General features: G+C 46.1%; 1 protein-coding gene across 1 annotated transcript; it reads left to right on the top strand.

Moving 5' to 3' along the window:
* Nucleotides 1-272: 272 nt before the first annotated feature.
* Nucleotides 273-6,798, top strand: atp5md (ATP synthase membrane subunit k). The gene is made up of 4 exons (XM_068053407.1): nt 273-358; nt 1,194-1,292; nt 5,272-5,376; nt 6,637-6,798. The coding sequence occupies exons 2-3, from the start codon at nt 1,209-1,211 to the stop codon at nt 5,368-5,370; spliced, it is 183 nt and encodes a 60-aa protein (XP_067909508.1). The 5' UTR covers nt 273-358; nt 1,194-1,208; the 3' UTR covers nt 5,371-5,376; nt 6,637-6,798.
* Nucleotides 6,799-16,898: the final 10,100 nt, after the last annotated feature.

Here is a 16,898-nt window from a genome sequence, read left to right as displayed (position 1 = left end):
ATTATCCAATAGAAGCTTGAGGAAGTGTCCAGACATTGTCCAATCCGTGATTAGGTGGGACGGTTCCAATACCGTTGGCAGGTCAGGCACTAGCCAACCAATCGATGATGAGAGCAGTGGATGATGTCTATGATTGACGTACATACTGTCTATTCAGCGTTAGACTGAGGCGGTGCTTAATCTGATTGGCATCCTGTCTGTCCAATGGGTGATGGAATCTCCGCATTGACGGCAGGCCAGCGATTATTTCGCTGATTGACGGTTCTTTGGACCAATAGGCGTGGCTGTGGGCGGTATTTTCGGCGCCGGGTTGGGCGGAGCTGGGCCTCTGAAGGACGTTGTCAGCGGCGGAGCCAAGGTGAGTGGTGGTAGTGCTGTGTCCGGCCTCGGGTAAGGAAGCGCGGGGAGCCGGGCCCTGGTCTCTCTGGGCGGCGGAGTCCTGTCTCACCGCTCCCTGACCCCAGGACACTGAGGCCAATTCCTGCCTGTGACCTAGGCCCCGGCTCCCTGGGGGCTGCGCTCGGACAGCGGGTTTGATTTTTCAGTCAAAGGGGTATCTGGAGCTGGGAATGTTGATCAAACTCATTCCTTGTTGCCGGGTTATAATTTATAATGGGAAATGTCAGTGTAAACTGTCACGCTGTAGTTGCACCCTCCCACCTGTGATGGTGCTGTGGTAGGAGGTGCAGTTGCCATTATAAATGCCCCTCTATGGGGGTTAAAGTTGATGCATGTTTGTCCTTTTTTGCCAGTTAAAACTGCTTTTTCAGGCACATGGTGCTTCTCTATCTGGCTCCAACACCGGGGCTGACCGAGATGAGTGTTACACATTGACATCGTGCTTCTGTTTATTCTGACCCGACACTGAGGAGTTGGTGTGGATCTGAGGGCAAGTTCAGGATTAAATACCTGCCCCGTGCAGTGATGTTGTGATCCCGTTTACTCGCCCCTCTGACTTGCTCCTTTTAAATAGTCTGGAGGTGGTTGACTTGCTAACTTGGCACACATGAAACTGCAGCTGTCTGAATCCACACGGGTTCTGCCCAGCTTGCAGGTGAGGGGTGACCAGGTTTTCGAATCCTGGCTGATCATGCTGCAGCAAAGCTGTGCTCTCATGGGCTACGTATTCAGACTGTTCTGCCTGGACATTTCTGGTTCAGGTCTTATGACTTGTTCTGTGTTTCTCTGGGCAGTTTGTGTGAGTGAGAATGGCTGGTCACGATGGCATTCAACACCAGTTCACAGGCTTCCAGAAGTACTTCAATGCGTACACCATCACAGGCAGGAGGAATGTAAGTACATCTAACAGGGGTATTGGTGTTAGACGTGTGGAGCTCTCCCACGAGAAGTAGATGCTAGCTCAGTTAATTTTGAACTGGTGATTGATAGACTTTTCCTAGCCAAGAGTGTTAAGGGATATAGAGACAGGGCAGCTGGATGGAGTTAGCTTAAGATCAGCCATGATCTCATTGAATGGCAGAACAAGCTGGAGGAGCTGAATGGCCGCCTCCTGTTCATTTAAGGCATGGGGCGACTACTCGGAGCAGAGTAAGTACCAGCTTTTCATAGCATTTTATCGCATCTTTGAGGCATCCTAAAATGGTTCACAGCCAAATTATTGCTTTTGAAATAGGAACATAGGAGCAGGAGAAGGCCATTCAGCCCATCGAGCCTGCTCTACCATTCAATATAATCATGGCTGATCATCCACTTCAATGCCTTTTTCCCACAATATCCTCATATCCCTTTATGTCATTTGTATTTAGAAATCTGTCAATCTCTGCTTTAAACATACTCAATGACTGAGCTTCCACAGCCCTCTGGGGTAGAGAATTCCAAAGATTCACAACCCTCTGAGTAAAGACATTTCTCCACATTTCTGTCCTAAGTGGCTTCCCCCTTATTTTGAAATTGTCTCTCCTGGTTCTAGACTCTCCAACCAGGGGAAACATCTTACCTGCATCTACCTTGTCTATCCCTTTAAGTATTTTGTAGGTTTCAATGAGATCACCTCTCATTCTTCGAAACTCGAGAGAATACAGGCCCAGTTTCCCCAATCTCTTCCTAGGACAGTCCCGTCATCCCGGGAACAAGTCTGGTGAACCTTCGTTGCACTCCCTCAATGGCAATAATATCTTCCGTAAGGTAAGGGAACCAAAACTGCACACACTACTCCAGGTGCGGTCTAACCAAGATACTATACAATTGAAGCAAGATTTCACTACTCCTGTACTCAAATCCTCTTGCAATAAAGGCTAACATACCATTAGCCTTCTTAATTGCTTGCTGCACCTGCATGTTAGCTTTCAGTGACGAGGACACCCAGGTCCCTTTGTACATCTACACTTTCTAATCTCTTGCCATTTGAAATACTCTGCACATCTATTCCTCCTACCAAAGCGAATAACCTCACATTTTTCCACATTATATTCCATCTGCCACATTCTTGCCCACTCACTAAGTCTTTTCAAATCCCCTTGAAGCCACTTCCTCACAACGCACATTCCCACCTAGTTTTGTGTCATCTGCGAACTTGGAAATATTACATTTGATCCTCACATCCAAATCATTGATATATATCGTGAGCAACTGGGGCCCAAGCACTGATCCTTGCATGGGCAGGCTGTAACTAGTTGGGTAATGCAAGAGTGACCAGTTTATTCCTACTCTCTGCTTTCTGTCTGTTAACCTTAATCCATGCCAGTATATTACCTGCTATCCCATGTGTTTTAATTTTGCTAACCAACCTCCTGTGGGGGACTTTATCAAAGGCCTTTTGAAAATCCAAGTATACCATATTCTGTTAGTAACATTCTCAAAAATCTCCAACAGGTTCGACAAACATGATTTCCCATTATAAATCCATGTTGACTAGGCCCAATCGGATCATTATTATCCAAGTGTCCATTTATCACATCCTTTAGAATAGATTCGAGCATTTTCCCAACGACTGCTGTAAGGCTATTGGTCTGTAATTCCCTGTTTTCTCTCTCCCTCCCTTCTTAAATAGTGGGGTGACAAATGTAGCCACTGTTAGGTGAGATGCCTGGGAACCTACTCCTCAAAGCTCAGCTAACTCACTCCTGTGTGTGTTTTCATTTCTTATTGTCTGGTGTAATTTGCCAGACCATAAATTTGGAAAGGGCTGCTCTGGTGGATCCTACATCAGAACTGTTGGTCAGCAGCCTGAGATAGTTATACAGCACAGAAACAGGCCCTTCGGCCCATCGTGTCTGTGCCTGCCATCAAGCACCTATCTATTCTAATCCCATTTTCCAGCACTTGGCCCATAGCCTTGTATGCTATGGCATTTCAAGTGCTCATCTAAATACTTCCTAAATATTGTGAGGGTTCCTGCCTCTACCACCCCTTAATCCGGGAATTACTGGGAACAGGGATCTGAATATCATGGGTGGCCCCTCAGGCTCTGTGGATAACAAAACCATTGGACATCCCTGGATTACAGTTTCGAGTTGTTTGGTAAATGAAGGGAGGGAAAGAACCACTTGATAATCAGCTCACCTTGATTGTATTGTCCCTCAGCCCACTGATAATTCTCCTGTCATCATACTGTAGGCAGTACACTCCTTTACTGGCCTCACTGTGACAGTGAATCCGCTGTAAACTGTGCTTCCCACAACGCCAGTTCCACTCAATTGTCTGTGCAGTAGCAAAACGTTCAAGAATTAGATCTCTAGTCAGGTTTTCACCCTTTTCAATACAGTTACATTGCATAACTCAGGAAGAAAGAACATGCATTTATATCGCGACTTTCCGAATCTCAGGATGTCAGGAAGCACTTTTACAGCCAATGAAGTACTTCTGAATTGTAGATACTGTTGTAACATAGCATGGTAGGCAATATATGTGCGGCAAGATCCCATAAACAGCGATGACTACATTACGCAAAAATGCTGCAAAGGGATGGAGACATGATAAGTGGGCAAGAAGGCAGCACATGCAGTATAATCTGGGGAAATTAGGGCGGCGCAGTGGTTAGCACCGCAGCCTCACAGCTCCAGCGACCCGTGTTCAATTCTGGGTACTGCCTGTGTGGAGTTTGCAAGTTCTCCCTGTGTCTGCGTAGGTTTCCTCCGGGTGCTCCGGTTTCCTCCCACATGCCAAAGACTTGCTGGTTGATAGGTAAATTGGCCATTATAAATTGTCACTAGTATAGGTAGGTGGTAGGGAAATATAAGGACAGGTGGGGATGTGGTAGGAATATGGGATTAGTGTAGGATTAGTATAAATGGGTGGTTGATGGTCGGCACAGACTCGGTGGGCCGAAGGGCCTGTTTCAGTGCTGTATCTCTAAACTAAATGTGGAATTACCCACTTTGGTAGGAAGAATAGAAAAACAGAAAATGTTTTAAAAGGTGAGAGGGTGGTAAAGGTTAGCATTCAGAGAGATTTGTGTGTCCTTATATGTGAATCTCAATTAAAATGCGGGAACAGCAAGCAATTAGGAAGGCTTTTATTGCAAGGGTGTTGGTGCATAAGAGTAAGGAAGTCTTCTTGCAATTGAATCGGGCTTAAAACCCCTCCTGGAGTTCTGTGTACAGTTTTGGTCTCCTTGCCTAAGGAAGAATATAGTTATCTTCGGGGTGTAATGAAAGCAATAGACTGATTCCTGGAATGAGAGGGTTGTCCTATGAGCAACGATTAAATAAAATGGGCCGATATTCTGACGTTTAGAAGAATGAGAAATGATCTCATCAAATATATAAAATTCTTAAGAGGGTTTGACAGGGTAGATACTGAGAGGCTGTTACCACCTGGCTGGAGAATCTAGAACTAGAGGGCTGTGAATCTTTGGAATTCTCTACCTCACAGGGCTGTGAATCTTTGCAATTCTCTACCTCAGAGGGCTGTGGAAGCTCAGTCATTGAGTATGTTCAAGAGAGAGATCAATAAATTTTTGGATGCTGAGGGCGTTAAGGGATATGGGGTGAATGCGGGAAAGTGGAATTTAGGTGGGACATCAGACATGATCTTGCTGAATTGGAGGGTCAGGCTCAAGGGGCAATATGGCCTACTGCTGCTCTATTTCTTAAACAGCCTCAGCATCTACCCTGTCAAGCCCTCCAAAACTTTCATACTTTTTAATGAGATCACCTCATCTAAACTCGCCCATTCTATTCAATCTGAGTTCTCTCTCTGTCTCTGTGGTTTGAGCACAAGTGTGCTGTCTGTCTGCCTGGTGTGAGCTCTCTCTCTCCAGGAGCTGGTCCCTGTTCTCTCCTGATTAACGTGTGCTTTCTCTGTTCACAGTATGTGCTAGCTACATATGCAGGAATTGCATCAATTTTGTTGTTCTTCAAACTGAGATCCAAAAGGAAGACACCTCCAGCAATCACGGAGCAGAAATGATGTGGGGTGAGGAATCCACATTTTTACTCAGTGCTGTCCCTGTCCTGGGAGTGTTTGATGGGGACAGTGTAGAGGGAGCTTTACTCTGTATCTAACCCCGTGCTGTACCTGTCCTGGGAGTGTTTGATGGGATAGTGTAGAGGGAGCTTTACTCTGTATCTAACCCCGTGCTGTCCCTGTCCTGGGAGTGTTTGATGGGGACAGTGTAGAGGGAGCTTTACTCTGTATCTAATCCCGTACTGTCCCTGTCCTGGGAGTGTTTGATGGGGACAGTGTAGAGGGAGCTTTACTCTGTATCTAACCTCCGCTTATTAGAGACAGTATGAAAATTGGGGTCTGTTCAATTCCCATCAAAAATGGCCTTCACTTCTATGATCACTTGAGGATTGTTGCCTGTTTAGTCAGAGAATATAGTTGGTTTGATTTGGTTGGAGTTCCTGAACACTGCTTGAAGATAAAGTTAGTTGTTACGACCAGGTGAGAAAGGTGTCTCGGGGCTGTTACTATCTTCACCTGGCCTTACTGTAACAGGGTTTAGTTTTAAACAGTGTTTTGAGCTCCCCCTTTGTGAATTCTTGTTCACAGCTTTCCAATTACAAGGGGGGAAAAAAAGAGTCCAGCCAGGTTTTCTCAGGTTTAAAGAAGAAAAGTGAAATTTATTAAACTTACTTAAACTCTAATACGGTTCACGCCTGCGGATATACGATATACACATGCAGATATGGATAAAAAAGATAAAGTGGAACAGTTTGAGGCAGTATCCTGTTACTGTGCTTTGAGCTCGTTGTAGTCCTTGATTGATGATATGGTCTTGCGTTTCGTTGGGGCCCAGTAAACCTTGTTCACGTAGGAAACTTTTCTCTCTTTGAGTTTACATGTCCTCAGTAGTTTGCGAAGCTGGTGAAAGTGAGATGAGGGCAGACAGGAGAGGAGGTAATTCTTGCTTCGGTTCCAGGAGTGCATGGCGTTCTGAGTTCAAAATCTGTTTTTCCAGTTAAAACTCCCCTAGTTGGCCAGCAGGTGGTCACGTGACCAACTGGTTTGACCAGGTCTCTTCTGTTTATTGGGGCAGGAACTGGTTCCTCATTGTTCCAACACTGCCTGGTACTATGCGAATGTCTTTCCAGTCAGGGGCTTGCAATTTGAAGTTTAATGTTCATGTGGCGACATCATCTGTGCCTCAGCCTTGGCAGGCGGGGGGTTTGCCTAACATAGTCCATGTGTTAATATTACATCTGATTGTGTTTCTTTGATTCTGTATTTCAGGTTCTCCTCGGGGTCAGGCAAGTGGGAGTTTTAAGGACCAGCATGTGGAGTTTTAGTGGAATCTGTCAATGTTTGAAATCTCTACAATCGTGTCACTATAGTGGTGTATTATAAATAATCAGCCTTCACAAATAAAACTGGTGGGACTCCACATTCACAGCATTTATTTTCCAGTGGAAATAGTCTTGTGTTGTTGCAGCTGCACAGGAGCAATGGGACATCTAACCACTCACCTTCCCCTACTGTCCGGACCGGACTGTTGCTCAAGAGCAGTTCCATGGCCTCTTTCAGCATCACTGTGCCCGCACACGCACAACCCCCTGCATCAGAATTCTCTTTAGTAATTTCCGTATGTTCTTTAACTGGTGAATCGTAGGTACAGCTGTTGTTTGGTTTGTGTTGCACTGCATGTCGATCGTAACTTTCTGTATGTTATCAGGTTGTTGACTTTCAATAATTAATTCCATAATTATGGAAAAGGACAGAGATAGAACAGGAGTTCGAGTTCTCAATTGGGGCAAGGCCAATTTTACTAAACTGAGGAGTGATTTCGTGAAAGTGGACTGGAAAACAGCTACTTGAAGGTAAATCAGTGTCAGAACAGTGGGAGGTATTCAAAGGGGAGATTCAGGGGTTCAGAGTAAACATGTTCCCACAAAGAAAAGGGGTGAGACGGCCAAATCTAGAGCCCCATGGATGTCAAGGAGCCTACAGGGTGAGATAAGACAGAAAAGGAAAGTTAATGTCTGACACTGAGAACTCAATACTACAGAAAGCCGAGAGGAGTATAGAAAGTGGAAGGGTGAAATCAAAAAGGAAATTAGGAAAGCAAAGAGAGGACATGAAAGAATATTGGAAAGCAAAATCAAGGAGAACCCAAAGATGTTTTATCAATACATTAAGAGTAAGAGGATAACTAAGGAGAGAGTAGGGCCCATAAAAGACCAAAAAGGCCACCTATGTGTAGGGGCGGAAGATGTTGGTATGGTTCTCAATGAATACTTTGCAACTGTCTTCACAAAAGAGGGGGACGATGCAGATATTGTAGTTAAGGAGGAGGGGTGTGAAGTATTGGATGTGATAAACATAGGAAGAGAGGAAGTATTATATAAAGTAAAAACAAGAAATGCTGGAAATACTCAGCAGGTCTGGCAGCATCTGTGGAGAGAGAAACACAGTTAACGTTTCAGGTCAGTGACCCTTCTTCAGAACTGGCAAATATTAGAAATGTAAAAGGTTGTAAGCAAGTAAAGCGGGGGGTGGGGCAAGAGATAACAAAGGAGAAGGTGTAAATAGGACAAGGTCACAGAATAGCTGACCAGAAGGTCGTGGAGCAAAGGCAAACAATATGTTAATGGTGTGTTGAAAGACAAAGCATTAGTACAGATAGGGTGTTAACGGACTGAAAATTGAACAGCCGCAAGTACAAACATGGAAAAAAACAGTGGGTAAGCAAACTGAACAAACTAAGATGAAATAAAATAAACATACAAAAAAAATAACTAAAAATAAAAGTAAAATGGGGGGCCCATCATGCTCTGAAATTATTGAACTCAATGTTCAGTCCGGCAGCTGTAGTGTGCCTAATCAGTAAATGAGATGCTGTTCCTCGAGCTTGCATTGATGTTCACTGGAACACTGCAGCAATCCCAGGATAGAGATGAGAGCAGGGGGGAGTGTTGAAATGGCAAGCAACCGGAAGCTCGGGGTCCTGCTTGCGGACTGAGCGGAGATGTTCCGCAAAGTGGTCACCCAGTCTGCGTTTGGTCTCCCCAATGTAGAAGAGACCACATTGTGAGCAGTGAATACAGTATACTACATTGAAAGAAGTACAAGTAAATCGCTGCTTCACCTGAAAGGAGTGTTTGGGGCCTGGGATAGTGAGGAGAGAGGAGATAAACGGGCAGGTATTCCACCTCCTGCGATTGCAAGGAAAGGTGCCATGGGAAGGGGACGAGATGGTGGGGGTAATAGAGGAGTGGATCAGGGTGTCGCAGAGGGAATGATCCCTTCGGAATGCTGACGGGAAGGGAGGGGAAGATGCGACTGGTAGTGGCATCACGCTGGAGGTGGTGGAAATGGTGGAGGATGATCCTTTGGAAACGGAGGCTGATGGGGTGGAAAGTGAGGACAAAGGGAACCCAGTCGCGGTTTTGGGAGGGAGAGGAAGGGGTGAGAGTAGAGGTGCAGGAAATGGGCCGGACACGGTTGAGGGCCCGGTCAACCACAGTGGGGGGGAATCCTCGATTGAGGAAAAAGGAAGACATATCAGAAGCACTGTTGTGGAAGGTTGATCATCAGAGCAGATGCATCGGAGACGGAGAAACTGGGAGAATGGAATGGAGTCCTTACAGGAGGCAGGGTGTGAAGAAGTGTAGTCGAGGTAGCTGTGGGAGTCGGTGGGCTTATAATGGATATTAGTGGACAGCCTATCACCAGATATGGAGACAGAGAAGTCAAGGAAGGGAAGTGTCAGAGATGGACCATGTAAAGGTGAGAGAAGGGTGGAAATAGGAAGCAAAGTTGATAAAGTTTTCCAGTTCAGGGCGGGAGCAGGAAACGGCACCGATACAGTCATCAATGTACTGGAAAAAGAGTTGGGGGAGGGGGCCTGAGTAGGACTGGAACAAAGAATGTTCGACATATCCCACAAAAAGACGGGCATAACTAGGACCCATGCGGGTACCCATAGCAACACCTTTTACTTGAAGGAAGTGAGTGGAGTTGAAGGAGAAGTTGTTCAATGTGAAAACAAGTTCCGCCAGGCGGAGGAGGGTGGTGGTGGATGGGGACTGGTTGGGCTTCTGTTCAAGGAAGAAGCAGAGAGCACTCAAACTGTCCTGGTGGGGGATGGAAGTGCGGAGAGATTGGACGTCCATAGTGAAGAGGAGGTGGTTGGGGCCAGGAAACTGGAAATTGTGAAAATGACGTAGGACGTCAGAAGAGTCACGGATATAGGTGGGAAGAGACTGGACCAGCGGAGAAAAGATAGAGTCAAGATAGGAAGAAATAAGTTCAGTGGAGCAGGAGCAGGCTGACATAATGGGTCTGCCGGGACAGTCCTATTTATGGATTTTGGGAAGGAGGTAGAAGCGGGCTGTCCGGAGTTGTGGGACTATGAGGTTGGAAGCTGTAGAAGGAAGATCTCCAGAGGAGATGAGGTCAGTGACAGTCCTGTGGACAGTAGCTTGATGTTCGGTGGTGGGGTCATGGTCCAGAGGGAGGTAGGAAGAAGTCTGTGAATTGGTGCTGAGCCTCTGCAGAGAGGATGTATTAATGGGATTAGCATCCTTTCAAGTTGAAACTCACCAGGGCAGGATGAAATGTACCCTAAGCTATTAAAAGAAGCAAGAGAGGAAATAGCAGAGGGTCTGACCATCTTTTTCCAGTCCTCACTGGATACAGGTGTGGTGCTGGAGGATTTGAGAATTGCTAACGTTGTACCTCTGTTTAAAAAGGGAGCAACGGATAGAACGAATAATTAACAAGCCAGTCAGTCTAACCTCAATAGTGGGCAAATTATTGGAATTTATTCTGAGAGACAGGATAAACTGTCACTTAGAAAGGTACAGGTTAATCAAGGATAGTCAGCATGGATTTGTTAAGGGAAGATCTTGTTTGACCCAACATGATCTAATTTTCTGAAGAAGTAACAAGGAAGATAGATGAGGGTAGTGCAGTTGATATGGTCTACATGGATTTTAGCAAGGCTTTTGACAAGGTCCCATATGGCAGACTGGTTAAAAAAAATAAAATTCCATGGGATCCAGGGAAATGCAGCAAGGTGGATACAAAATTGACTCAGTGGCAGGAAACAAAGGGTAATTGTTGACCAGTGTTTTTGCGACTGGAGGGCTGTTTCCAGTGGCGTTCCGCAGGGCTCAGTACTGGGTCCCCTGCTTTTTGTGGTATAAACGATTTGGACGTTAATGTAGGGGGCATGATCAAGAAGTTTGCAGACGATACAAAGATTGGCCATGTGGTAGATAGCGAGGAGGATAGCTGTAGGCTGCAGGAAGAAATTGATGGTCTGGTCAGATGGGCAGAAAAGTGGGAAATGGAATTCAACCCGGAGAAGTGTGAGGTAATGCATTTGGGGAGGTCAAACAAGGCAAAAAAATACACGATTAATGGGAAGATATTGAGAGGTGTAGAGGAAGTGAGGGACTTTGGAGTGAATGTCCACAGATCCCTGAAGGTAGCAGGAGAGGTCGATAAGGTGGTTAAGAAGGTATATGGAATCCTTTCCTTTATTAGCCAAGGTATAGAATATAAGAGCAGGGAGGTTATGCTGCAACTGTATAAATCATTGGTTCGGCCACAACTTGAGTACTGTGTGCAGTTTTGGTCACCTCATTACAGAAAGGATGTAATTGCAATAGAGAGGATACAGAGGAGATTTATGAAGATGTTGCCAGGACTGGAAAAATGCATCTATGAGGAAAGATTGGATAGGCTGGGGTTGAGGGGAGATCTGATTGAAATGTACAAAATTTTGAGGGGCCTGGATAGAGTGGAGGTGAAGGGTCTATTCACCTGAGCAAAGAGTCAGTGATGAGGGGGCATAGATTAAAGTGATTGGTAGAAAAATTAGAGGGGAGATGAGGAAAAACTTTTTCACCAGAGGTCTGGAACTCTGCCTGAAAAGATAGGGTGGCACAGTGGTTAGCACCGCAGCCTCACAGCTCCAGCGACCCGGGTTCGATTCTGGGTACTGCCTGTGTGGAGTTTGCAAGTTCTCCCTGTGACCGTGTGGGTTTTCGCTGGGTGCTCCGGTTTCCTCCCACAGCCAAAGACTTGCAGGTGATAGGTAAATTGGCCATTATAAATTGCCCCTAGTATAGGTTGGTGGTAGGGGAATTGAGAGAAGGTGGGGATGTGAGAGGGTAATGGAATTAATGTAGGATTAGTATAAATGGGCGGTTGATGGTCAGCACATACTCGGTAGGCCGAAGGGCCTGTTTCAGTGCTGTATCTCTAAATAAATAAATAAACTCATTCAAAAGGAGTCTGGATATGCACCTCAAGTGCTGTAATCTGCAGGGCTACGGACCAAATGCTGGAAGGTGGGATTCGAATAGGAGGATTGTTTTTCGTCCGGCACAGAGAAGATGGGCCAAGTGGCCTCTTTCTGTGCCTTAATCTTTCTATGATTCTGTGAATCAGTTTCAATAGGAAAAACAGTTGGTAAATTTGTACTGAAAACATTGGGAAATATCATGAAATACAACATAATAAAAAGCAACTCAGTGCATGCCAGTTACTCCTCCTCGAGTCCATCTGGTTCACTGTGCTGAGTGAGACTACAATCCATGCCCTGCCCAGGTGCTGTTCACCCAATCGAGATACTTAACCATTTCTACTGAAAAGTGTGGCCATGGTCTGCTGCCCTATGACACACGTAGTGTAACACAGTGTTCGAGTTGCACACAGACCAACCTATAACAATGGCCATTGCTTCAAGGCGACTGATGCTAAGTTGAATTTCAGGCTTGTTGCCGGTGTTTTTCACCAATTTTCCTGTTCAAACTGAAACAGGCTGATATGTAACGTGCAGAAAGTGGTTATAGTTGGTGTCAGAAAACGAAACCTATACTTCAGTTGCATTGGAGGGGAAAATCTAGAGAAGGCACACTTTGAGCAGGCAACAACTACACTGTTCCCTACAGCAGACTCGGGGCATACCCCTCACCACCACCCCACCCCCCCCTACCTCACCACCCCCCCCCCCCTACCTCCCCCCCTACCCCTGCTGCAAAGGTTGACCTTTTTTAGTGGCAATTCCCAGTGCAGGGAGTTAATGGCAAGTCTGCACTGCGGCCAAGAATGGCAAGTTTGGCAGCGACATAATCACCTTTCATGTCGCTGATAAAGACATTGAATCAGGTGGATGATGTAAACGAGACTTGTTCCACTTTTTTCAGAGAGGTCAGCTCAGTCTTTCATCTACCCTCGCAAGGGAGCTGCTGCACATATCCCGGCAGAAACCAGGATTCCACCACGTTCTGCTATTGTTTCCAACTTCACTTATTACTCCGAAAGCCTTACAAAAATACTGTCTACTTGCTGCGTGGCTTTGACACATTTGGCCACGCTGTATAAATGCATCAATTTACGTGTGCTACCAACTCCATCCTAATGTGTGGGTCTCCAAAGCATTCTATAAAGGAATCACAACAGCCCAAAGAGCAGTTTACAACAACTTGCATATAGTAAATGGTCCCAAGAGGCTTCACAGAAGTGTTGCAAGACAAACATGGGAACAGGAGGAGGGCATTTAGCCCCTCAAGTCTGTTCCCCATTCAGTGAGATTATTGCTGATCTGTGGCCTAACTCCATATACATGTGTTTGCTCCATATCCCTTCAGTACCTTTGGATAACGAAAAATTGAGAAAACTATAGTTGCAGCCCAGTCTCTGCCAGTCATGGATGAGCTGGACATACAGCCAACAAAATCAGAACTCAGTGATGCCATTGTTTCTCTAGCCAGCGGAAAAGCCCGTGGGAAGGAAAGCATTACCCCTGAAATAATCAAGAGTGCCAAGTCTGCTATACTCTCAGCACTACATGAACTGCTTTGCCTGTGCTGGGACGAGGGAGCAGTACCACAGGACATGCGCGATGCCAATATCATCACCCTCTATAAAAACAAAGGTGACCGCGGTGACTGCAACAACTACCGTGGAATCTCCCTGCTCAGCACAGTGGGGAAAGTCTTTGCTCGAGTCGCTTGAAACAGGCTCCAGAAGCTGGCCGAGCGCGTCTACCCTGAGGCACAGTGTGGCTTTTGTGCAGAGAGATCGACCATTGACATGCTGTTCTCCCTTCGTCAGATACAGGAGAAATGCCGTGAACAACAGATGCCCCTTTACATTGCTTTCATTGATCTCACCAAAACCTTTGACCTCGTCAGCAGACGTGGTCTCTTCAGACTACCAGAAAAGATTGGATGTCCACCAAAGCTACTAAGTATCATCACCTCATTCCATGACAATATGAAAGGCACAATTCAACATAGCGGCCCCTCATCAGACCCCTTTCCTATCCTGAGTGGTGTGAAACAGGGCTGTGTTCTCACACCTACACTGTTTGGGATCTTCTCCCTGCTGCTCTCAGATGCGTTCAAGTCTTCAGAAGAAGGAATTTTCCTCCACACAAGATCAGGGGGCAGGTTGTTCAACCTTGCCCGTCTTAGAGTGAAGTCCAAAGTATGGAAAGTCCTCATCAGGGAACTCCTCTTTGCTGACGATGCTGCATTAACATCCAAAGAACAAAGAACAGTACAGCACAGGAACAGGCCATTCGGCCCTCCAAGCCTGCACCGATCTTGATGCCTGCCTAAACTAACACCTTCTGCACTTCCGGGGCCCATATCTCTCTATTCCCTTCCTATTCATGTATTTGTCAAGATGTCTCTTAAACGTCGCTATCGCTTTCCACCACCTCCCGTGGCAGCAAGTTCCAGGCACTCACCACCCTCTGTGTAAAGAACTTGCCTCGCACATCCCCTCTAAATTTTGCCCCTCGCACCTTAAACCTATGTCCCGTAGTAACTGACTCTTCCACCCTGGGAAAAAGCTTCTGACTATCCACTCTGTCCATGCCGCTCATAACTTTGTAAACCTCTATTTGTCGCCCCTCCACCTCCGTCGTTCCAGTGAAGACAATCCGAGTTTTTCCAACCTCTCCTCATAGCTAATGCCCTCCAGACCAAGCAACATCCTGGTAAACCTCCTCTGTACCCTCTCCAAAGCCTCCACATCCTTCTGGTAGTGTGGCAACCAGAATTGCACACAATATTCTAAGTGTGGCCTAACTAAGGTTCTGTACAGCTGCAACATGACTTGCCAATTTTTATACTCTATGCCCCGACCGATGGAGGCAAGCATGCCGTATGCCTTCTTGACTACCTTATCCACCTGCGTTGCCACTTTCAGTGTCCTGTGGACCTGTACGCCCAGATCTCTCTGCCTGTCAATACTCCTAAGGGTTCTGCCATTTACTGTATACTTTCCACCTGTATTAGACTTTCCAAAATGCATTACCTCACATTTGTCCGGATTAAACTCCATCTGCCATTTCTCCGCCCAAGTCTCCAACCGATCTATATCCTGCTGTATCCTCTGACAATCCTCATCATTATCCGCAACTCCACCAACCTTTGTGTCGTCCGCAAACTTACTAATCAGACCAGCTACATTTTCCTCCAAATCATTTATAGATACTACAAACAGCAAAGGTCCCAGCACTGATCCCTGCGGAACACCACTAGTCACATCCCTCCATTCAGAAAAACACCCATCCACTGATACCCTCTGTCTTCTGTGACTGAGCCAGTTCTGTATCCATCTTGCCAGCTCACCTCTGATCCCGTGTGACTTCACCTTTTGTACCTGTCTGCCATGTGGGACCTTGTCAAAGGCTTTACTAAAGTCCATATAGACAACATCCACTGCCCTTCCTTCGTCAATCATCTTCGTCACTTCCTCAAAAAACTCAATCAAATTAATAAGACACGACCTCCCCTTCACAAAACCATGCTGTCTCTCGCTAATAAGTTCGTTTGTTTCCAAATGGGAGTAAATCCTGTCCCGAATAATCCTCTCTAATAGTTTCCCTATCACTGACGTAAAGCTCACCGGCCTATAATTTCCTGGATTATCCTTGCCACCCTTCTTAAACAAAGGAACAACATTGGCTATTCTCCAGTCCTCTGGGACCTCACCTGTAGCCAATGAGGATGCAAAGATTTCTGTCAAGGCCCCAGCAATTTCTTCCCTTGCTTCCCTCAGTATCCTAGGGTAGATCCCATCAGGCCCTGGGGACTTATCTACCTTACTGCGTTGCAAGACACCCAACACCTCCTCCTTTTTGATAATGAGATGACTGAGACTATCTACACTCCCTTCCCTGGGCTCATCATCCACCAAGTCCTTCTCTTTGGTGAATACTGATGCAAAGTACTCATTTAGCACCTCGCCCATTTCCTCTGGCTCCACACATAGATTCCCTTCTCTGTCCTTGAGTGGGCTAACCCTTTCCCTAGTTACCCTCTTGCTCTTTATATACGTATAAAAAGCCTTGGGATTTTCCTTAATCCTGTTTGCCAATGACTTTTCATGACCCCTTTTAGCCCTCCTAACTCCTTGCTTAAGTTCCTTCCTACTGTCTTTATATTCCTCAAGTGCTTCATCTGTTCCTAGCCTTCCAGCCCTTACAAATGCTTCCTTTTTCTTTTTGACTAGGCTCACAATATCCCGTGTTATCCAAGCTTCCCGAAACTTGCCAAACTTGTCTTTCTTCCTCACAGGAACATGTTGGTCCTGGATTCTAATCAGCTGACATTTGAAAGACTCCCACATGTCAGATGTTGATTTACCCTCAAACAGCCGCCCCCAATCTAAATTCTTCAGTTCCTGCCTAATATTGTTATAATTAGCCTTCCCCCAATTTAGCACCTTCACCCGAGGACTACTCTTATCCTTATCCACAAGTACTTTAAAACTTATGGAATTCTGGTCACTGCTCCCGAAATGCTCCCCCATTGAAACTTCGACCACCTGGCCGGGCTCATTCCCCAATACCAGGTCCAGTACGGCCCCATCCCTAGTTGGACTATCTACATATTGTTTCAAGAAGCCCTCCTGGATGCTCCTCACAAATTCTGTCCCATCCAAGACCCTAGCACTAAGTGACTCCCAGTCAATATAGGGGAAGTTAAAATCACCCACCACCACAACCCTGTTACCTTTACATCTTTCCAAAATCTGTCTACATATCTGCTCCTCTACCTCCCGCTGGCTGTTGGGAGGCCTGTAGTAAACCCCCAACATCGTGACTGCACCCTTCCTATTCCTGAGCTCCACCCATATTGCCTCGCTGCATGACCCCTCTGAGGTGTCCTCCCACAGTACAGCTGTGATATTCTCCTTAACCAGTAATGCAACTCCCCCACCCCTTTTACATCCCCCTCTATCCCGCCTGAAGCTTCTAAAGCCTGGAACATTTAGCTGCCAATCCTGCCCTTCCCTCAACCAAGTCTCTGTAACAACAACATCATATTTCCAAGTACTAATCCAAGCTCTAAGTTCATCTGCCTTACCTGTTATACTTCTCGCATTGAAACAAATGCACTTCAGACCACCAGTCCCGCTGTTCTCTGCAACATCTCCCTGCCTGCTCTTCCTCTTAGTCCTACTGGCCTTATTTACTGTGTCCTCCTCATGTATTTCACTAGCTGTCCTACTGCTCTGGTTCCCAC

This window comes from Heterodontus francisci, chromosome 20 (genome assembly GCF_036365525.1).
Source record: "Heterodontus francisci isolate sHetFra1 chromosome 20, sHetFra1.hap1, whole genome shotgun sequence".
Classification (NCBI taxonomy): Eukaryota; Metazoa; Chordata; class Chondrichthyes; order Heterodontiformes; family Heterodontidae; genus Heterodontus; species Heterodontus francisci.
Note: the sequence above shows the minus strand (reverse complement) of the source record. Positions and strands in the feature narration are given on the sequence as shown.